The following is a 22570-nucleotide window of genomic DNA, read 5'->3' as shown; positions in this document are numbered from 1 at the left end:
CCTCTCTGCTCTCCTCCCCAGCAAACACTAAGATCAGACCACAGTGGCCACACCACACTGCCTCCCCACTGCTGTCATGGGCTCCCTGTCACACCAGTCATGTATTTCAGTCTCACCCTGAGCCCCATGCATCACCTCCCCTGCCCAGATAATGCTCTTCTCCAGTCTTACCTGTCTGTCCTTTGACAAAGTGCCATTCCTCATTACCTTCAGGCAGCTCAATCTCCATCCATCCCCAGAATGCATGGCCACCCACTTACTTCTTAATCTGAAGTGTTCCAAAGATAAAATTTAGTGCTGGAGGAAAGATGGCTTATAAACATCTACTCTAAAACTCTGGGCATGCTTGTATCCTCCCTCTCTCACACACACAATTCACATCACAGGTTTCTTGAAATTGAGAGATGCAGTGGGCTGCACACACAGCAAGATAAAGGTGTCTGTGCTGTCAGGGTTTGTCAAGTTTCCATGCTCTGACTTCAGAAAATGTCCAAGCTTTGAAGCCAGGACAATACACACATACAATAATGTCTTATTTCAGGAGTGCTGCCGGAAGCTCCTGCCACAAAGACAAGTCAAATCTTTCATTTGCTGGCTGGGAGTCCAAGGAGAGGCTCATGGAGCAAGAATAACCAAACACCACAGTCCAACCCCACTGCCCCCAGTGTCTGCAGAGACCAGGGGCGTGCAGAGCCACCTCACAGACCCCATCCTGCCCTGCTCCGAGCTCACTCTGTGCTGGGTGTCACTCACATCCAGCCAAACAGGATCAGTCTCCTTTTCGTTAATGAGAGAAGGGTAGAGCAAAGGAACTGGAGGTCAGCCATTAACAGCAGCACCTCTTTCCAGTCCTTCAGATCTGATCAATCACTGCAGGACTATAATTGATTTTATTTTTTTTTTTTTTTACTTCCAGCTGTCTTACAGAAAAGCATAAACTTCAGTTTTGCCCTTGGGAACATCCATCCCAGAAATGGTATGTTCTGGCACTGCCAGTGTACTTGGCAGATATAATGAGCACTTTAAGGGCTTTCTTAACTTCAGTGAATTTCAGAGTAGCAATTATCTTCAATTACTCCAGATGAAAGACCACACAAAATGTTAATTCAAACCCCCCTTCTCCCAAAGCCCCCTGCTATCCCTGGTCACCAATGTCCTACTTTTTCCTCTCACCAACACCCAAAAGGTTGGACCTGCTCCTCCTTGCTGCTTATGTTTCCTGGTGTGATCAATGCCCTTGTCACACCTTCCTTTCCATGTATATTGTAAAAAATCCTGTCTCCTTTCAGGACATTGTAGAGTCCTTGTTGCAGTTTGGAGGAAAGCATTGCTTTCTCCAAACAGACACACTTGCTGCATCTCACCTAATTTCTCCCACAACCTCAATCAGAACAGGAGATAAAACAGACAAAACTGGTTATTTATACCTGCCAGAGGTAGGAAAAGATGCTCCACTGGATCCACTGTAGGACCCACTATTGCACTGTGGGACACAGAGGAAGGAACGGGGATCACCTGAAAGCAGCATGTGTCAGAAGGGTTTAAATACAAAAGAAATTAATGAGATACCTCAGCACTTCTTGAGGTATGCCTTGACTTCTAGCAGCTACAAAGAGCCTGTAATGAAATTGTGAAGCTGTTAACCACAAATTAGAACAATAGTCAGGAACAGCTGCAAAACAAGGCTGAAACAACACCAAGCTACACAGCAGTGACTTTGTAATTCAGGTGCATTTAAAGGAAATATTGGACACAAAACTGAGATCAACAATACTTTTGGGATGGTTTAAATCACAAATGAAAGAGCTTGTCATCAAAAGCAGAACATGTTCTCAAGGCTGAAATCCAAGACTCTGCGTGGCACCACATGGCAATGTAGGAGAAAACAAAACTTCCACGTCCCTGTGATCCACATGAGATGGACTGGAAGAACTACTGGTGGGAGGAAAGGGAGAAGGAAGGAGACTTAAGTAGGCAATCTTTTCCTGAGGATAACACCCAGCAACGTGCCAGAAGTCTAAAGTACCAGTGTTCACTAGAAATGCAGAACCACTTCTGAGGAAGTTCACTCCAAGCCTTCAGTTCTCTTCAAGAAAAAGGACCACACACTGTATTTCTTCATGAACTCCGAAGCTCCCTTCTGGAAGCTTCAGAGACTTCATAGCTCCATTCTTTTCATGACTGTTTTCTTACAATTTGCTGCATAAACTCTCTGGCTTTGGCTGCTCCACCCTATAGAGTGAGTTTTACAGCTATTTGTCAAACAGCAGCCACAGTCTGGGTTTTGTTTTTACAATGATGATAATCCTTGCCCTAAAGAACTTGCATTTAACAGCCATGTCTCATCTGTGACTCACTCAACCTGTGTCAAATAACAGCTCCAAGCCTGGTCATAGGAGCTTAAAATCCCTCGTGGGCTGCAAACTGCTCCCAAAGCAGCAGCCTGGGTGGGTCAGAGCTGCCCAGAGTGCTGCAGTTGTCCTCAACCTTGCACATGCTGCTGCTTTTCTGGGCTGAGATGACACAGGAAGTGCAAAGAATGGTGGTGTCAATTCCTCTGCTGTGCCTCTGAAAAGCTCCTGACGGCAGGAGGAGCGTGAACAAATCCTCCTGAGTTTTGAAACGGGCAATAACCAATGCCACTCTAATGAAGTGGTCTGAGAGGCACTGCAGAGAGCAGAGCAGTGACAGAAGCACAGGAAGGGGGGAAAAAAGGGGCTTTGAGACAAAGTGCTGTGAGCAGAAACGCCACACAGAGCTGGGCTGGTGATGCATTCGGGCACGCCACCAGGGCCAGGGCCAGGGAAGATGAGCAGCACAGTGAAGACATTGTGGGATCCCAAAATCAGAGAAAGGGGGCAGTGACAGTCATGGAGATGAGTAAAACGATTCTGGGCAGGGAGCCCACCACGAGAACAGTGCAGGGAAAAGCCACCCGTGGTGAGGACCAGCAGGGCACTCCACGCCCGCGATGCTGAGAACGAAACCCAGTGAGCTGGGGGGTCACTGCAGAGCCCTGAACTCCTCCCTTGTGCTGCCATCCAGCCTCTTCAGAATGGGAAGTGCAGGCTGCAAAGGAGAAGTCTGAGGTTTGGGATTTCTAAGGCCAGCACTGCTCTGTCTGCTGAGCCTTGCGCTGTCACAGCTTTTCCTCTGATGGGAATTGTGAAGGATGCGGTGGCTGTGCCCCAGCAGAGCAGGCACAGATAAACTTTTTGCTCCATCAGAAGCTCAGTGAAACACATTTTGTAACTCACTTACAGTGGCCTGTTACTTGATGTTCATGAACATATAAGACATGGAAAATGTCACTTTTACACCAAGCATTTCTAACACAGCTGTTGCAACAGCTGTGTTTTTTCACACAGCTATTGCTTTATCTGAAATAAACTACCAGGCACATTTCATCTGGGCAACAAGAGGACCAGATAAAAAAAGATGACAGGTATTTAAATTGAAAAGCCACAGCTAAATGAGAGAGGACCTACTTCTTGCAGAAGCTGTGTGCTTTTGTCATTGAAATGTTTCCTACTCTCCCCAACAGCTGAGCCTTAACATCCCACACTCATGGGTTACTTCTGAACACCCAACAGTTTATACACTTCACACAAACCAATTTTAAGCAATTCATGGCACTTAGGAGAATCCAGCATTAAGGCTAATAACAGCAGCTCATCAAACAAAACTGATTATGAGAAGGCCCCATCTATTTCTGTCAGACAGCATTCCCAGCACAGTTGTGGGCTATCCTTGGTTATTTCAATCCAATATTTGGTTATACTGAATTTAGGAGCTCTTTGACAGTTTCAATAGGACCAAAATGCTGACCTTCAGTAACTTATCAAATGCCAGATGGTACAGGCATTCACAGCAGAAGTTATTTCAACTCTGAATGTCTATAATAAAAATTTTATGCTGCTGAAAACTGTGGAAAAAGTTACTGACTCTTTACGAATGGCTAAACCACAATGCTGGCAAAACATAAACTAGTTCCAGGTCTGAAAGCAGGGAATGTGGAGAGACACTGTTAGTACAGAAAGTCTCCAGGCACAAAAGATATTAATTAATAACTGCAGCTGGAAACCTCCTTCCCCTTCCTCAGAGGCTTCCCCGTCGCTGAACTGTGAACTGAAACACAGCAACAGCTTTTGGGGCAGAAACTCTGTGTCAAAAGTTAAACCCAAGTCTTTGCCAGGAAAGAGTGGCTCAGCAGCAGTATCTGTCACTGTCTGTGACCTCACTGTCACTGTGACCACAGTTCCTGTTGCAGAGGCAGAAGAGCCCCCCTCCACCACATCACATAAAAGGACAAAGCCATAGTCGCGTCAGGTCGTAAATGTTTGTGCACAAACTGTTCAGCCTCTCTTCTGCTTTCAACTTCTCCCATATTTCTAAGGCAGACCCACCAGCATTTACCCTGCTGAAAGTGCAGCTCAAGCCCAGCAGCTGCTTCCAACCAGGCAGTCTGTAAACGCCCAGGACTCACTCCAAGGAGCCCAGCACACCCAGGCAGGAGAAGCCCCTGTCACCCCCAGGGAGGAGCTGCCAGCTCCCAACAAACAGCAGCAGGAAACTCTGCCACAAGCAGGCTCTCTACTTTTTTATCCCCCAAAATGCCAAATTTGCAGGCACATCAGTGTGGGCAGACCACGAGTTTCGGTAAGAGTGGTGGCTTGTCTCTGCTGACGTCAAGGACCTGCTGAGCAGGCGCCTGCAGCATGGGGCTGCCAACCAGTGCCCGGAGCAGCAACAGATTTGGGCTGCCAGGAGGCAGCTCAGCATGCAGGGTTACAGTGCCAGCCACCAGGAGACATCTCCAGTTTGGGGAAAAACTGTCACTGTCAGGGCAAACATCTGTCAGCCTCACACATTTCAACTGCAGCAAGAAACACGGTAATTGTATCATCCATTTTCCATACTGACACCAGGGACGTGCTCGGGTAAAGAAGATAAAAGAGGCTTGGACAGTCAGGACTGCAGGCACTTGAGGCCATTTTGATTTCAGCTTATTCCCTTTCTATCTAAATAAAAATATCTGTGATGAATAACGAATATTCCTCCACTTCCCTCCTTACTGCTACATTTCCAAATTTTCCAAGGGTGACACTCGCAGGGAACAAAAAGCGTAGAAACCGTACAGCGGGATGGTGATGCTGCAGAGGCAGCTGAGAGCTGGGGGATCTGCGGTGCACAACAGCCCCCCTCCCCTCTAGCTGCCCCAAAAGCCCCCTCCCCACTGCCCCGTCCTTACCTCGTAGGACCAGACGCACTGCACGCCCGCGAACCTGCGCACGCAGCGTCCCACCTCCACGTCCTCGTGCGTGGTGTACATCTCGCGCAGGCACTCGCCGATGTGCGGCACCATCCTGCGCAGCACCTCCCTGCTCATGATCACCCCTGGGCCCCCCATGCAGAAGTTCTCCCCCGGCTCCAGCGCCAGCTTGCCCATCTCCTCCGTGGTGCCGAGGCCGGTCTGGCCCAGGAACAGCGGCTCGCTGCTGTTCAGGCTCCTGAGGAAGTTCTCCAGTTTGTCCCCTTTGATGTAAACGTCGTCGTCAGCCCTCATGAACCATTCGTATTTGTCCAAGTAGTGGTCATGCATGTATTTGAGCATCATGAAGGATTTCTTCTGGGGCGGGTAGGAGTCATCTACGCCTGGAAGCGGCACGATGGGGATGGGGATAGAGGTGTCCGAACCCTCGCTGGAGAAGAATTCGACCTTGCCAGGAATGGTTTTGGACCACGTTCTAGATTGGAACAGACAAGAAGGAATAATTAAATATGCAAACCAGGGCAGGCAGAGAGTGCTGCCACAGACTGTGGCTCACCTGCTTTACAAATTTTCTTTTTTGAACACCTCAAAAGGTTATTTTTTTACCACACAAATGAGGACATTCACGTGGCACACACAGCAATTGGTACAACATACACAAAATTCTGATATGACAAGAGTCTGAGTACCATTTCTGCACCTCCATATGTCAGAAAAATAATTCAATAGCAGCAGTTCACTAGTAGGAAGCAGGATTCCTTAAGCACACTCAGTTTTGCACTAACAGCTATTGATCACAAAATATGGAGGCAATCCAATACAGGCCAACAATTCACATACAACTGAATTCACTGCTTCCAAAGCTTCTCTCTAAATTATTCAGCATCATAGCCACCTTCCATTCCCTCTACGCCTTCCCAAAAGCTCAAATGTGTACTCAGAAATACAGACTTCCAGAGAGTAAATTCACATGAACTTTCAAGGAAACGGCATCCCTTGGGAAAGCAACCAAAGAGCAACTTCTCCAGATGGTGTGTGGAGAAGCAAAGTACATGGAGCAGAAGTAACCTCAAGTGGCTTAGTCCATACCAGCAAAGTTCTAAGAGATGCCTGTAAAACTCCTGATTCCCACAGTAACATGGTGCTACCCAACACCTGCACCTTTCCAGACACTTCATTCCAGGTTCTAGTGGAGAGGAACTGCTCAGAAGAGGAGCCTTCCCTGTGCAGAGCAGCACAGCAACATCTGCTCCACACCTTCCGTGCTCCTCTCCGACAAATCCAACCCATCTGCGTGGGCAAACTGGGTCACTGACAGCAGGAAGGGCTGCAGGATGATTCCTCAAGGCAGAGCACAGCCTCCTCCAGGGAGGATTTTCAGTCACGTAACTGCTACAGCCTTGCCCTGAAAAATTATTAATTTTAAGCTTGCAGTACCATTTTCTGAGATTCTATCTGGGATAAGAGATCACATAACCCTCACAGAAACATTTTCAGTTGGTAAAACTCTTAGTTGGTAAACCAACTGAAAACTATTTTAGTTGGAAAACCAACAGATTTTGCCCCTTTTTATATAGAGGAAGAATAATTTAAAATTTTATTGGCAATTACACTCAGAATATAACCTAAAGCTGATGTGAAAAGACTCTCAAGGTAAAGGACACAGTATTCCCTCAATGCATCACTGTCACTCTCACCAGATGTCTCTCAGCACAGGCTTCTTGCCAATACCTGAGCAGATTTTGGGCAGCACAGACCATCTGAAATTTGAAATCTCCAGAATTAGCTACCTTATAAAACCTGAAATGTAAAAATACTTCAGGAGAATTATTCCTTAAGTTCCATCAGAAAATGCGGAGATATTTAATGAGACTACCTGAACATCAACTTTGACACCTTAACAGTTTCTCACTAATTCCACTGTGTGTAATGAATATCACCCAATTACTTTAAAAGCTTTGTCTCCTGGATTTCTCACTGCCATGGGTAGTGTTTCATAGCAAAAGTTTAGATCTGAGCTTCCAGAAGAGCACAGAGTAAAGGAAATGGAAACATTCCCACTGACTTCACAACAGAGGTGATGAGGTCTTTAATCACCAGTGAAGCAATTAATGCACAGTACTGCTGGTTATAAATCACATCCTGGTAAAGCACTGAGAACTGCCTGCTTTAAAAGGAGACACTGTCACATCCTGAACTTTCACTAACTCTTAAGGAAGTTCTGCTGTTTGCTTTCTAACACCCACACTCCACATACAAATCATCCACAGCTCTTCCCATATCAGCTCCCAGTCTAAGATTGAAAGACTTTTCTTCACTAAAGATGCATTTAAATTTTAGTGTCACAGAAAGAAAGGACAGAAGGAGTTACTGAGAAATGCAGCTCATCTCATCCACTGAGACACAGCTTTGGGTGGACCCAGGACACACTGCAGACAACCACCAGGCTGAAGTTACAACCTAAAGTCTTTTGGAGATTTCTGTTCAGTTACTTTTTTATTCAAAAGCAAACAATGTATTTTCAGACTTGCTCTTCACACCCTGAAAGATCTGCCTTTATCATGACTATAATCTATGGGCAATACAGGATGTCTTCTATCACTCCAAGCTTTAGCTCCTTCCTCGTAGTCATCAAGCTCTTCTGTTGATTCTCAGTTTAAATTTACTCGCTGTTCTCCAAATAGGCACCCTCACCTCAAGAACCACTAATTATTGTCAAGAGAAGAGCTCCCATTCAACAGAAAGGGAACTAAATACATGCACATCCATAAAGCATGGCACGCTTGATTCCCAGTCTTCCTATTGCACTAAACCCCTCATCCCAAAGCCAGTTTGAGCCCATCTTTCCATATGAGCCACATTCAGGTTTCACATTAGACCAGAGGTAAAACAGAGACATTCCTGCATGTGTGCAGGAATGGGGACAGAAACACCGTGCCCTAACAACATCCACGCCCCAAGGACCTGTGTGAGCACCACGATGTCACTCCAGCCTTGGGATCTCACGCCAACCTCATCGACCGTGCACCAGCACAGCTTGACTGAGCCTTTGTTCACCTCCTGCAGCAACACAATTTCTAGGAAGAGACAGCTCAACGTGTTATTTGTGACCGTGGCTTTGTTTGAACCCAAAGGGACGAAACCCTCGCACATGGACAAACAGCCCAAGTGTCTGTGTCAACAGGGCACAGCCCGGGCACGGGCTCAGACAATGGAGCCACCACGGGCTGCTCCTCACGTCCAAGCCCCAGCTCGCTGTGGCCCTTTTTGGGACAGAATGCAGGGAGAACAGTTTGCTCAGGAAACATGGTGCTGCACTCAGCCAAAGAAGCCAAACCACAGAGGGTGAGATGAACTGTAAGTAGGTTTTTCTGGCCCCAGTTATCAGCAGAACTAAGGACTGATAAATGCAGAGATGAATTCTGATCAAAGCTGCTTTTAATTTTTTTATCCAATGTTGCAAATAATCAGACTTGGCTCCATCACCAGCAATTCTGTAGTTTAGTATGTAAAACCTACACTTCTTGCCAATCCTCCCACCTCCACTGTCATTTACCTTGTCTGCTCTCAGGTTATGGGCAGCAACCTGACCCTTCAGCTCCTGAGCACAGGGCTCTTGTCTCAACACCTCCCCACCAACACCCCCTTCCACCAGCTGACATCACTTTCCTGGTCAAGGTTTCTCCAGTATAAGCCCTGCAGGTTGTATCTGCAAAAGAATTGTATGTTTGATAATGAAAAAAAAAACCCAGAAAAATATTTTTATTGAAATGTGACACCCTCCTTCTTCCCCACCGCCCTGTCACCCTGAGCTGTTTAAAGGACACATGGACACAACATTTCTGCCACCAGACTCTGTATCTGCACCTGCAGAGACCACCTGGGCTGCAGTGATCGACCACCAAGCCTTCAGTCAAAGCCATTTCAACTCTGTCCACAGAGAAATATCAGCCTGTGAATACAACTGATACTGCCCTGAACTGGTCATTTAAAAACCCTGACAGATCCCAACCTTATCTCCCCCGTGTAATCTGAATCTGCTGCTTAAGCAGGAGGATGTGCATGAATCAGGACAGCAAGGCTCTCCATTACCCTCCCCAGGAGGTAAAAAACCTGCACGATGCTGTGTGACCTGGTTTCTCTCAGTGCACAGAGCTCCACAAACCAGAAGGCTGTGCTGACAAGGAAATCAAAGTGAAAATTAAACAAACACAAACTAAATGAGTAATGCTTCCTCAGGAAAAAAATCTCTAAGCAGAGGACATGAGTCCAGTGATGGTCCAGTATTGGTGGCTACCAAATCAATTTTAACATCCCTCCCTCACCCAGTTTTGCACACTGGATATCCTATGTGTACCCTAGGCTAAGCAAGTCACAAGCAAAGTGGGTGAAAAGATTTTATCTTTTTAGCTGGCTCCCAGGAAATAATGAAATACAGAAAACCTTGTGCACACCAAAAGCGCTGAAAAACCCCAGTATTTTCTAAAAAGTGACCACAATTGTAGTCTTGAAATGTTGTCAGAAGTTATTTCTTCATTTAAAAGAAGCTTTAAAGCACAGCTTGCAGCAAGAGCAGCACAGATCTGGGATGTTTTCTCTTCAGTTTCCAGTATTTATTATTTATTTGTATTATCTTGCTTATCAGCACTGCAGACTCGGCAGAAGCACAGTCAGTGGCGTTATGCAGACAGTGCTCCCTTTGTAGAGACTCAGGCTGAAGACTGACAAAAAATGTATTTGGTTTTTGTCTGCAGCTCAGGAAGTTTCCCTCAGAGGAGATCAGAGAAATCATTTAAAGTTTTGAGAAATAGTCATCTTGTATAATTATGCTGAAGAAAATCATAATTTGTGAAGAACTCAGCAAGACAACAGACATGAAAGACTGATGTCTTGAATGCAGCTAAATTCCATGTTGAATTAGGGCTAGTTTGGCATCACTGTTCTTCAAGGCCCCATTTTTCCAACAACATTTGCTACAGGGGAAGCAGTGAACCACGGCTCAGGCAGGAGAGCTGAGCTCGGAAACCAGCACGCTGCTCCTGCACATGGTATTGTAGATAAGACATGGGAAGTCACCAAAAAAAAGCTGTTTTTTTAAATTTCCACATCTCTGTCACTAAGATCTGCATTACAGAATTCCAATTTTGAGGAAAAGTTCCTTTCAGGTTTCTGCAGGATTGCTTTAACAGAGAACCTAAGCGGATTCCACAGCTCTTTGAGTCCTTTGAGCTAAACTCCTCCAATTTTCAGTGATGCTAGTTTTCTGTCCATGCATATCCACCTTCCTTGTGGACACAGGGACAGAAATGGATCCATCACCCACAGGCACACAGACAGTCAGTGGCCAGGCTAAGATCAGAGCCCAAGTGCCTCAGAGTTTTGGGCCATATGGTTATTTTGGGGGGTGTAAGTGACTTTGTTTTACTTATCCCCCATTCCCTGTATCAATGACAGTTGCTCTGTGTGCTTCTTTCATACCGTTCCTTAAACATGCTCACAGATTTTAGGTTACTGGCCAGAAATGCCAAGTACATCATGTTTCTGGTGGAGGGTACCTGAGCAGGACACCAAGTTCTCACTGCTGCAGTACTGTGGTACAATTCACACATGAAGTAAAACACGTACTGTGCTGGCACGACATCCCAAGTCACTCCACAGGGCCCCCTCCCAAGAGGCAGGAGCTCCACAACCCATCACATCCCCCAGCAGCGCCCAGAACAGGCCAAACCACCCGACAGATGCAGATCTGAATTTAGGAGCAATGCACTTACAATGTGTAAGCGCAGGCTTAGACAGATAACCCAAACTCCCCCACACCCAAATCCTTTGGCTGCCTTTCACTTAAGCTCTTCCGAGCACTCAGGTGTTTGGCTTCCAGCTTCCTGTAAGCCACCACCAACAGAGGTTGGAAATGGAGCCTCCAAAGGGCATCGTTCTGCCACGGGGCAGGGATGGCTCAGCCCCGGGCATCCCTCATGGTCCTCGTGGCACTCACCGGTGCCCTGGGGACCGTCCCAAACCCAGAAGTGCTGTGGCTGTGCTCCTGCAGAGATGCTGCCAAAGGCCAGCCGCTGACATCTCGCCATTAACTGCATTCACACCACTCTCCTGCCACGTTTCCCAGGAAATCTAGTTGCTACGCAAACGGGAAAAAAAAAAAAAAAGGGTTAACTGCCTGATATTTCTGTTCCTGAGACAGCAAACTTAAATCTTCTGGGAGACTGCTTATTCCCATCCTCTCCTTCCTGCAGCTCTTTTAGGACAACTCCCCTCAACTGCAAAAGCATTAGCACATATTGCTGCACTTTCCCTGAACCCCAGCCATCCCTTTAACTCCTTCCTGCCCAGCTCTTTTCCTGACTATTCCTTGTCCTTCCAAGTGACACCGTGGCTCCTGCTGCTGCACTTCCCCGGCCTCCTGGAAGGGAAGCTCTGCTAACCTGGCTGTCGGATGCAATCACTGCTGAGGCTGCAAATCTGCCCTCCGAAAACCTGTGGATCTAAAGCTTATTCTCTGCCTCACAGACTACAAAAGCAGGACTGTTACAAAGAGCCGGCAGCTCCCGAAAATCCAGCAGGCCTGGTTTGCCTTGCAGTGGTCATTTTGCTCATGATTGATGTTCAGGAAGTGGATTGCTTCCCCTCTTGTTAGACCCTATCTGGATTCACAGCAGCCAGGATCAGCAAATGCTTTCCGCTCCGGTCCCTTTTAGCTGTGTCTGTAAATGGCCTTTGAGCCACAGCAATTTGGAGGTATTCAGCCTCTGAATCCCTAATTCCTTTCAGCGTGGTATCAAGGCTCTGCACACGCTGCCACCCCGGGAATGCCTTGCTAGCAGCTTCCCATTTCACTGGCTGTGCCAGCGATTCAGCTCACCAGGATGCTTTGTCAATGTAGTAATCCCAGCAATTGTCTGCTTGAGTACTTCATGGCAATCAAAAGCCATTTAAGATTTCAGGTTTGTCTTCCTCTTCCCCCCTCCCCATCTTCCCCCAAAGATGTCTTCCTGTCACCAGGACATTAGCTCATTTCTTTCACCAACGGAGGTGAAAACGCATTTAGCCCGACTAAGAGTCTCTTTATCCGTCTCTTCCAAGAACAGACATCATCTCTAGAGGTTAAACCAAAATAGCAGTGTAGTAAAAAGCGATACTCAGATCTCCATCTAAGGGCTGAAGGAGCCCGATTCCATTAGCTGAATTTGTTAAGTTGCATCTTTAGCCATTGTTTTGCGAGAGCAGATGTCGCAGATCTTGTTCTCCAAACCCAGCTCCGCCACAGCACCAGACTGTTCTGCAAGCACAGGCAAAACCAGGCGAAAACAGGAATCCTTCCCACACCAGCAAAGTGAATTTCTCCCCAAAGAACACTCTGGACAACATAGTGATAAATTTCCCTTTTCCGAATTCTTGATGCAAAATGTGATGGATGCTAGAAAAAGTATTCTGCCATAAAACCTGGTATGTGATGTCCCAACACGACTCCAGCCTCCTTGTATGTAAATCTAAATTGCACAGCCTGTGAGATTTGCAATCCAAAATACTCCATCCCACATGGTGAAGGAGAACATAACCCTGAAGAAACAGATTCCTTCACCCATTTCAAAGCATCAATCATGCGCTCTCTGTAACTTAATTACAGGTCTACTGCTGGAAGAAGGAATTAAGTTTCCATTAAAACCATCGCTGGTGGACAATATGCCTCAGATTGCCCAAATAAAGCAATTGTATTGCACTGGATGCTGATATAAAGACAGATTTCCTGAAACCAGAGCCGAGCTGAGAATGATGGTATGATGGCCCATCATCATAGTTTTGTCACCCTGCTCTTACTGGCCAATAGGGCCAAGTACTTTCCAGCCAGGGCAGGCAGGACATGGAGAAGGGTCTGTTCTAGCTCAAGACTGAAGGGGATGTTTAATTAAAGATCTGCCCCAGAGCTCCGGGCTGCTCCCCCGAGGGTGCTGGCTCAGCCAGAGCTGGGGTGTACCCGAGCTGACATTTTAGCCCTTGACTCTTTCAGATTTCCCAAGCAGGCTTCCCGTGCAGCCTCCCAGCACTGCCTGCTGGCGAACACACCGGAGCAATGAGCACATCCCAGCACATTTCAGCAGAGCACGGAGTTCCACCAAAGCCACAGACACATGTCTCACAGAAGAGATGATTATCCCGGTGCTGCCGAGGCTTTGGACAGACTTCACCTTGCACTCACAGCCATGCCCAGCCACACATGGGCACCACGGTGACAGCACACAGTGCAAAGCACCCAGACTGCTCCTGCTCCAAAATTAGGTGTGCTCAGGTAACAAACACACGGCTCCGAGACCCTGGCTCCTGCATTAGCTCAACCAGTCTGAGGCACGGAGCGCTTCACCCAGGCTGACTCTCCCATCCGAGCTGTTTCACTGCCTGGTCCAGCCTCAGCAGCGGCTGCAGAGAGCCGAGCTGGGTTTTACTCTTTGTTCCCAGATGCCTTTTCTGGGTCTCATTCCCAAGCACAAGCTTTCGGCTTGGCACAGTGCTCTTTATCCAGGCCATTACAGCGGTCCCCAAACTTTATTTCTGTTACCTCAGGCTGTCAGCTCGCTCCACAAGCAGCGGCCAAGGACCGTACCAGCGTGGCGCAGCTGCGCCCAAGGCAGAGGCACCGAGGGACGCACTCTGATGCCCGTGTCCCCGCCGGTGACCGGCACTGAGCGTCCCCTCGCACCGGCGGGGCTGCCTGACCCTCAGGCAAGGTCACCGGGGCCACCTGCCATGTGGAGCCTGGCTGAGCCAGACCCTGCGGGAGCGGCAGCGCGGCTCACGGACCCCTCGCGTCCGTGCCGAGCCGCCCGGGCAGCGGAGCCGCGCTCGGGGCACCGCGGCTGCCGCAGCCCGCCCGGAGAGCGCCCCGGGGCTGGGAGCGAGGAGCGCGGGGGCTGAGGTGCCCCAAGGCTCGCTCGCAACTGCCCCGGAGAAGGGCGAGTGTTCCCGGGACCGGCGGGGGCATCCCGGCCGTAAGGGCATCCCGGGTCGGGCGGTTTTAGCCCGGGGGACCCGGCCGACCGGCCCGAGTCCAGCTGAATGGGAGCGAAGCGAGCCAAGCCCAGCTCGGCTGAATGGGAGCGAACCGAGCCAAGCCTGGCTCAGCTGAACGTGACCGAACCCAGCTGAGACGAGTCGAGCCCACCCGAACCGACCCCGAGCCCATCCCAGACCCCAGCCCAAGGCAGCCCACCGGCCCCCCATCCCCGCCGGGCGCCCCCGGCCCCCGCCGCTCACCGGTGCGCGGCCACGGCGCGGCTCCGCAGGTACTTCTGCGCCGTCATGACCCCCACGAAGAGGAAGCTCTGTGCCGGCGGGCCGGGGCGGCGCGGCGGGGCGGCGGCGGCGGCGGCGGGCGGCGGGCGGCAGCCCTGCGGGCGGGCTCGGTGGGGCCGCGCCGCCGCCGCCAGCTCGGAGGCGCGGGGCAGGACGAGGCGCGATGCGAGCACGAAGCCCAGCACCAGCCCCAGCAGGACGCTGAGCCAGGCGCGGCGGCCGCGGCCCGCCATGCCCGCCCGGCCCGCTGCTCACAGCGCCGCCGCCGCCGCCAGCCGCGCCGAGGCGCCCAGCGCCGCCATGGGGGAAGGGGCAGGGACGGGAAGCGGAGGGAGGGGAGCGGGGGGCCGCCCGCCTCCCCGGCCCTGCCCCTCGGCACAGGCGCCGTGTGCGGCCCCGCCGCGCTGCCCCTGGCCCCGCCCGGCCCTGCCGGAGCCGCCGCCGCGCAGCCCCCGGGGCGGCCCCCGCCCCGTGAGGGGCTCCGGGACGCGGCCCTGGGCAGGGGGCTCCGGGAGCACCGCCCTGCAGCGGCACCGCTGCACGTCCCGCCCCGTCTCTGCAAGCGTTCCAGGCCAGGTTGGACGGGCTTGGAGCAGCCCGGTCCGTGGGAAGGTGTCCCCGCTGCCCGGGGCACAGAGTGGGATGAGATGAGCAGTACGGGCCCTTCCAACCCAAACCCGTTCTATGACAGGGACCGGCACCTTAACCAAGCATTCCACACAGGGGATAGGGAACTTGGCCCTATCCCACACTGGGACCTCGGAACTGGCACACCAGAACCTCAGCCCAGCTGCCCAGATCAAGAGGGGCAGAGGCCGAGAGAATGTGGATGCTCAGCTCTGGGGACAGGGAGTGAGACGCTGGACATAACCCCGGGATAGGCGTCCTAGCACCTGCACCAAGCAGAACCGGGAGCCCAGCCCTTCAGACTAGGATGGGAGGACACTGGGGACAGACCCAGGACAGGCACGGTCGGGTCCCTGCTGCCCAAGGCCCGGCTCTGCCCCGTGGCACGGAGTCCAAGGGGATGCAGGCAGTGAGGAGCAGCCCTCCGGCCCTGTTTGCCTGGCACTGGTGCATTTGTGCAGCACAGGCTGTGGTGACGGGGAGCCAAGGCACAGGCACACTGTTTTTTCCCACCTTGCTAATTAAACCAACCAGAAATAAGTCAGTCTGTTTCTATCCACAGGCTATAGTGAGTGCTCAACAAATTGAAGACTTTATTGCATGAAGATTTCCTTTTTCCTTTGTCCACACTGACTCTCCACGAGCGTTTCATCTACAGAGCACTTCAGCTTCAAATGCTGCAGCCACAAACCCCTCACATTTCACAGGAAAAAAACCTTCCAGTCTCAACAGAAGAAACTTATCAAGTACTACCCACTGACCTCCTGCTTATCATTGTGGTTTCTTCCATTTCCTGCCCACTTTGGCCTTTCCAATTGCCAGTCTTTTCCATTTTAAATTTTATTTATATCATGATGTCATCCACAATGAGCTGGGAAGAAGGTCTTGGTGTAACGGCAGCAGCCTCTTGAGCAAGAACCATTGCAAAAGAGGATATCACACCACATTAATACTCTACAGTAATAAGCCAAAGAGAGACATCCATGACAGACTTTTTATGATCACAAGTACCTGTCTCGATTCTGGGATTGAGCAGGTAATGACACAATCTGCTTATCTAATGAGCTCAATGAAATGTCTTGAAAAAAATGCTTTTGTTTGGGGTTTATTGCTCTTGTGGTGGTGCAATCCTCACACCGAGGTCAGCACAGATGAACTCGTGATGTCAGAGCACAAATAACACAAGGAAAGTGCCACCAGGATTTATGGTATTAAACAACAATAAAATTGAATACAAATAGAAACTAGATAAGAAATACAAACAGTGAACAGGAAGGAAGAGCAGGACGTCTCCTTTTGTTTGCCCACGGACAGAACAGAGATGTATCGAGAGAGATGTGTTTGTGTGAAGAACAGAAGAGCTAAATGGTGAAAGAGAGAGAAAGGAAGAGCAGTCCAAACTGGGATACACACAAGGCAGGTGAGGGGCAGGAATACCATTGCTTGGCAAAGGCCAGCTGGACTGTCCTTTCCACTGTAATTCCTTTCTAATTCATAGGGTTTGCAATGCTTCACAGTTATTTCTAACTACTGGTGCTCTGATCCGTTCCATGAAGCCTGGGGTTATCCTCAGCCTGTGCCACTCTGCACATGTGGATCTTTTATTGCACTTAAAAAAGGTTCTTCATTAAACTCTGCTTCTCTCCTCTCCCCACAAGCCTGATCATCAGGTCCTGAAATACACAACACCAAGAGACATTCAAGCTACAAAAAGAGCAAACCCACTCCTTTCCAAGAGAGGCACATGTGGCAAGTCCATGAGCAGGAATGGGATTACTCTGCCTGCTCCAAATCAGCTGTAAAAATCTCCTGATTCAAGGGAAAGCCACTGTGGCCTATGAATTACAGGAAAAGGCAGAGCTAGCGTGGTTAAAAGGCAATAAAAAGGAGAAAGGTTGGGGCTGGGGCTGAGGAGCTGTCAGTTGGCTTCTTCCCACAAAGAAAAGAAGTTAGTCATCAGAGCTGAGAGCTCCGTGCCACTGCAGCACACATGGAAATGATGAAGCAGAGCAGCTCATTCCCCTGATGGAGCTCCCCTGGGCACGTTCCCACCTTGCTGCAGCTCCAGAGCAGTTATGGTCCTGGGGCTCACCACGTGCAGGGCTGGCCAGAGAATGCTTGGGAGGGGGCAGGAGGAGGAAGGGGAGCTGTCCTGGTGCCAGATTTGACCTGCAGAGCAGGCACAGTCAGATTTCACACCCCAGCGCCAAGGCTGAGATGTCCAGCTGGGAAGAGGGGGTGCCACCTGGGAATGCTGCAATGCTCACACAACTCCCACAGCACATCCACATGCCTCTCTTTGTGCCATTTATTGTGCCAAACTCACATTTCAAAGTGCTAGGCAGGCACATGCTCCTTTTACTGCTTCTGCCCCTGTTCTTGCATAGAGCAGCTGCTGGAAAAAGAGGGGGAAAAGCAGATTTGGGAAAAACTTGAAAAGCATGGCTTATTTCTTCCAGTGGAATTATAATATTGTTACCTGCCCAGAGTATATTTTAATCTGGATGGCAGCAAAAGGTCATACTGCATAATCACATTTAAGTGCCATTCCCTATTATTACAGCTCTTGGTCTCAATAGCTGTCACTATATATTATGGTTACCATATATTCAAAGACATGATATTTTTCTTTGGTAACACAGTCTACAAGCATACAGGCATTTTTATGCAGCATGTTTCCAGTTCCTTGTGGGATGGCTGGAGGAGGAATTGTGAGGGCTCTCCAAAAGGATGCACATGGTGTGTGCTCATCCCCACACTCCCATCCCACTCCCTCCAGCGAGATTAGCACCCAGCCCAGCCACTGAGAGCCCACTTGACAGGCCCACATGGTTTAGATTCATAATCAGATTAACAAAACAGTAATCCTATTTTTAAACAATGGAAAAGCCAAGTCCTCAAGCTGCCTCTGTGAGTGTGTGTGCATACAGAATAAATGTCATCCTTTTGGAATAAAGAACCTGAATACCAAATGAAAAAAGTTTCTTCCACATAGGAGACTTTGTCCTGTAGAGGAAAGGAACATCTTGCATTATTAACACTTCTTTTTCCCACTGATTTTGATCTCCAGTGAGCCCACTTCCAATACTTGCAGGATTTACCTTCTATAGGACACATTCTTCACCACATTTTAAAATAATTGTTACAGGAGTAAACTATTCCCCAAAGGCTCCAGAAACTTTAATTATGAATGTTCCAGTACTCAAACTTATACTTTAAAAACTGCCCAGGCACTGGAAAATGAGCATACTTCATATATTCAATGTAACAGACTCACGGTGGAAAAAATCTCACTGGGCAACCAGTAGCATTTGTCTCTGTCACAATATTTCCAGCCCCGCCACATTTTCCCGAATGATGCGGAAACTCCTTCCTCAGCTCCAGCACCCACTTCTTTCTTGCTTTCTTTTTTGACCCTCCCCATCCTATTCTGGGTCTGGTAGGCCCAGTCCCAAGCTGTGCTTGGGTGAGTGACTCAGAAGAGCCCGTTCTGCTGTGCCCATCCTGCAGGAGCTGTGCCCGCTCTGCAGGGGCTGTGCCCGTTCTGCTGTGCCCATCCTGCAGGAGCTGTGTGTGTTCTGCTGTGCCCGTTCTGCTGTGCCCCTTCTGTAGGGGCTGTGCCCGTTCTGTGGGAGCCATGCTTCTTCTGCTGTGCCCATTCTGCCGTGCCCATTCTGCCGGAGCCGTGCCCGTTCTGCTGTGCCTATTCTGCAGAAACTCTGCCCCTTCTGCCGGAGCCGTGCCCGTTTCTGCTGTGCCCGTTCTACAGGAGTTCTGCCCATTGTACAGGAGCTGTGCCCGTTCTGCTGTGCCCGTTCTGCAGGGGCCGTGCCTGCTCTGCAGGGGCTGTGCCCACTCCGCTGTGCCCGTTCTGCTGTGCCCCTTCTGCAGAAACTCTGCCCATTCTGCAGAAGCTGTGCCCTTTCTGCTGTGCCCGTTCTGCCGGAGCCGTGCCCATTCTGCCGGAGCTGTGCCCCTTCTGCCGTGCCCGTTCTGCAGAAACTCTGCCCATTCTACAGGAGCTGTGCCCGTTCTGCCGGAGCCGTGCCCGTTCTGCTGTGCCCATTCTGCCGTGCCCGTTCTGCAGGATTTTTGCCCGTTCTCGCTCCCAGCCCGGCCCGACATTGCCATCGCCCGGCCCGGCCCCGCAGTGCAGCGCGCTCCCGTTCCCGGCCGAGAGATGCGGGAATGCCGTGTTAAAAACCGCTCTGCTCCGCAGGCAGCTGCTCCGGGGCCTGCTGAACCCCAGGTGCCCCCGGCTGGTGACACCTAAAGCAGTGGCAATCACATTACCTGAGAAATGGAATTCACAGGCAGTGTCGCCCCCTCCCAGTATGTGACAAAGCTGTACAATCTGATTTTTTTTTTTGTTTTTTTCAAAGTGCATCTTTTAGGCCAAGCTGACAGTAACTCCCCATTTTAATGCAGGGTACTAGAACTAGACTTAAATGCCAGGTATTTCAGGGTATCCATTTCCCTTCCATTCCCTTTAAATAAAATTTTCTTTTCCTTCCATTCTCTTTAAATAAAATTTTCTTCCCTTCCATTCTCTTTAAATAACATTTTCTAAGTTCTTTTCCCTGCCTCCCTCCACGACTGTTCCTCACAGAACCAGCTCAGAAGCTCAGCTCAGTAACCACCACACAGAAAGAACCTACAGTAGAGGGAGGAGTGCAATTGTAAATTTACCAGTGGAGATGTTGCTCTGTGCTGAAAGTGCTTTTTAGCAGGTGTGCACTTCAAAATAAAATCACAGCAATCAATACACGAGAACAGCACCTGCCTCCCTGCCACAGAAACCTTCAACACAAAATTTGTACTTTCCCCTCCAAAGCTGAGCTGAGGGCACCTATTCCACTGAAGACATTGGTTTCTCATTAAAAAAAACAACAGAAGGTTTTGAAGTTGCTGGCTCTGGAGCTGGGAATATGGGCAGGGTGTGTGTCAGGCTGCCTTGGAAGCGCTCACAAAAATCAGCTCCAGCAGCCAGGCCAGGACACCACCCAGCCAGCAGCCTGTGCCTTTCCTTTGTGGTTGCAGAGCTGCTCCCAAAGCCAAGCTTTCATTCCACACAGGAGGGAGGGGGAAAAAAAAAAAAAAAGGAAAAACCCAAAGCTTCAGCCCATCCAAGTCTAGACCAGCTTTTTTTACAGCTGGAAATTGCACAGTTTCAGTGTTCAGCTATAGCAGGGACAGAAATACTCTGAGCCCCACTTGTGGCTAAACTGATCCCTGAAAAGGTGCCACTTTTTAGCCTGTATAGGAGCAAAATTCATCCAGAACACGGACCTGATGCTGAGATGTGTGCAGATGTGCAGCCAGGCTTGCAAGGACCCAACTGCACGAGCAGGGAGCTGCCTGCTTGAGCAGGAGGCAGAAAGAAAAGCATCAGAGGGGTTTAAATGCAGCCAGGAACAACAGGGCTGCTGGTGAAATGCACAGGAGACTCCCAGGCTGGATGCCATTCCCCTTCACAGACTCTGGAATGCAAAGTCATCTTCTGGGGAGAGAAATAAGGCACAACCCCCCCAAAAAAGCCAATCTGAACACCTGAGCTGAGTATCAGCAGTCAGAGCACAGAGCCACTGCAGAACAGCCCAGCTCCTTGAGTTTGAGTCTGAAAAGTACAGAGCTGCATAAAACACAGCAGATGAGATTTGTTAGTTCTGGCATTTCACACCTGCACTCAGATTTTGCAAGGACAGCAGCTCCTTGCAGATATAGGTGCAATTATAATTTTCATTCACATTGATCTCTGATTGAGATACAGATAACTGGGAACACCTGGCAACAGCTCTGCTGACAGATTCCCCCATTGCCCTCACTCCCCCAACTCCCTCTTCTCTTTGTTATTAAAAATTTCCAGCATAAGAAACATATTTTTTAAACACTCAAGTATGCAATATCACTCTTAAAATCTTTTCCTTATTTCACAATGTTTTTTAAAGGCATAAATCAAGCCAAATAATTTTTATGAGTCTGACATCGTGGGTTGTTTTGTTCAGTTTTAACTCCAGTGCTCAGGAACTCCTGATGAATAGTTGAGAGAACTATGCACAAACCAGATCTCATCTGCAATTTAAAGAAAACAAAATACTCTGCTCTTCCAGCATATAAATCATCTAAAAGCAACAAAAAATACTTAGCTGCACTTCTCAAGCAAGTAACATCTTCAGAAGTTTTTTGTGCCTCTGAACACTTGCTTGATTTTTGGATTTTTTAATACCCAAACCAGATTATTCTTCAGTGGTTAAATAGCATTGTACAGCAGTTAAATAGTTTATTACCCAGCTCCTTCCAGAGAGAGGTATTTCCAGAACATCTGCATGAGTAAAGCAAGAGGCTTCTTGCATAACTGCTCTAGTGGGGGGAAAAAAAAATCTCCTGAAGGCTTTTTAATATGAACTTTCATAATTCAAGTTCTTGGGAATTCATACCAAACCAGGAACAATGGATTCATTAAATAGTTCACTTTCACCTAATGCTTTCTGCATGCTTCACTCCTGAGCTATAAAGCAGCAAGCAACCACCTTTCCATAATGCCTGTGGTCAGGGGAGAGCTTTCCATTTGAAGTCAGAGGAAAAACCCTTCCCTCTTGTGCAGGTTGTGAGCCAAAAGAAGTTTTATGAACTGAGGTTTGTCCTCCCACCCTGTTCAATAGCTTAGAAGTGTCTGACTAAGAAAAATGCAGGAACTTTAGGATTAAACTAAAAAAAAAAATAAATAAAGGAGAAAAAAGGCTTGAAGCTTCCAGAAGTACATACCTCATTTCATTTTCACTTGACATGTCTTATTAAACCTTAGAATTGGGCAAAAAGCCATATCCCTAGTCCTAGCCAGAAGCAAGTCTTGAGACACAGAGAAAGATTAGCATGTGCTCAGTTAAGACCTGCTTATTTATCTTGCAAATGTTTTTACTGAATTAAATAAACCCATCCCTGACCATTTTATCACACAGGGATTTCTGCTTCTTTAAGACAACAACCTCCCCCATTTGTTTTTCTGAAGACAACACCTCACTCAGTCTGTTGCCTGTTTCCCCAACACAAGGGAGAAGATGTTCCCTAAGACATTACAACTCAGCCCTCTTTCCTGAGGAAGACTCCTCAGATCTTGAAAATATTCCTCCCCACCTCTGTTTCTTTTTGCCTTCTGAAGGATTAAAACCTGAAGTTACATACACTGGCCTCTGAATGAATTTCCACAGGAACACCAACAGCCTCACTTCACCTTCCACACACATGACCAAACACTTTGTTGTGTCTAAAACAAAAGGTTCTTGGCCTTTCAATTTCATTACCAACTTTAAAACTCTCCAATAACACCCTCCTGCTGCATTTCTAATCAAGAGAAATATCAACATGCAC

The 22570-nt window shown here is 48.9% G+C and overlaps 1 protein-coding gene across 1 annotated transcript in view; it reads right to left on the bottom strand.

Moving 5' to 3' along the window:
• CHSY1 (chondroitin sulfate synthase 1) overlaps positions 1 to 14808 on the bottom strand; it is a 75242-nt gene extending 60434 nt beyond the window's left edge. Inside the window, exons 1-2 of the mRNA XM_054272575.1 lie at positions 14537 to 14808; positions 5252 to 5747 (exon numbers count right to left, since the gene is read on the bottom strand). Of these exons, the coding sequence (XP_054128550.1) occupies positions 5252 to 5747; positions 14537 to 14808 (768 nt within the window). The remainder of the gene's footprint in view (positions 1 to 5251; positions 5748 to 14536) is intronic.
• Between the last annotated feature and the right edge of the window lie 7762 nt (positions 14809 to 22570).

The sequence above is a fragment of the Melozone crissalis genome, unplaced genomic scaffold (genome assembly GCF_028551555.1).
Source record: "Melozone crissalis strain CALT ecotype California unplaced genomic scaffold, PUWL_Pcris_2 ptg000014l_1, whole genome shotgun sequence".
NCBI lineage: Eukaryota > Metazoa > Chordata > Aves > Passeriformes > Passerellidae > Melozone > Melozone crissalis.
This window is presented reverse-complemented; position numbering and strand designations above follow the sequence as displayed.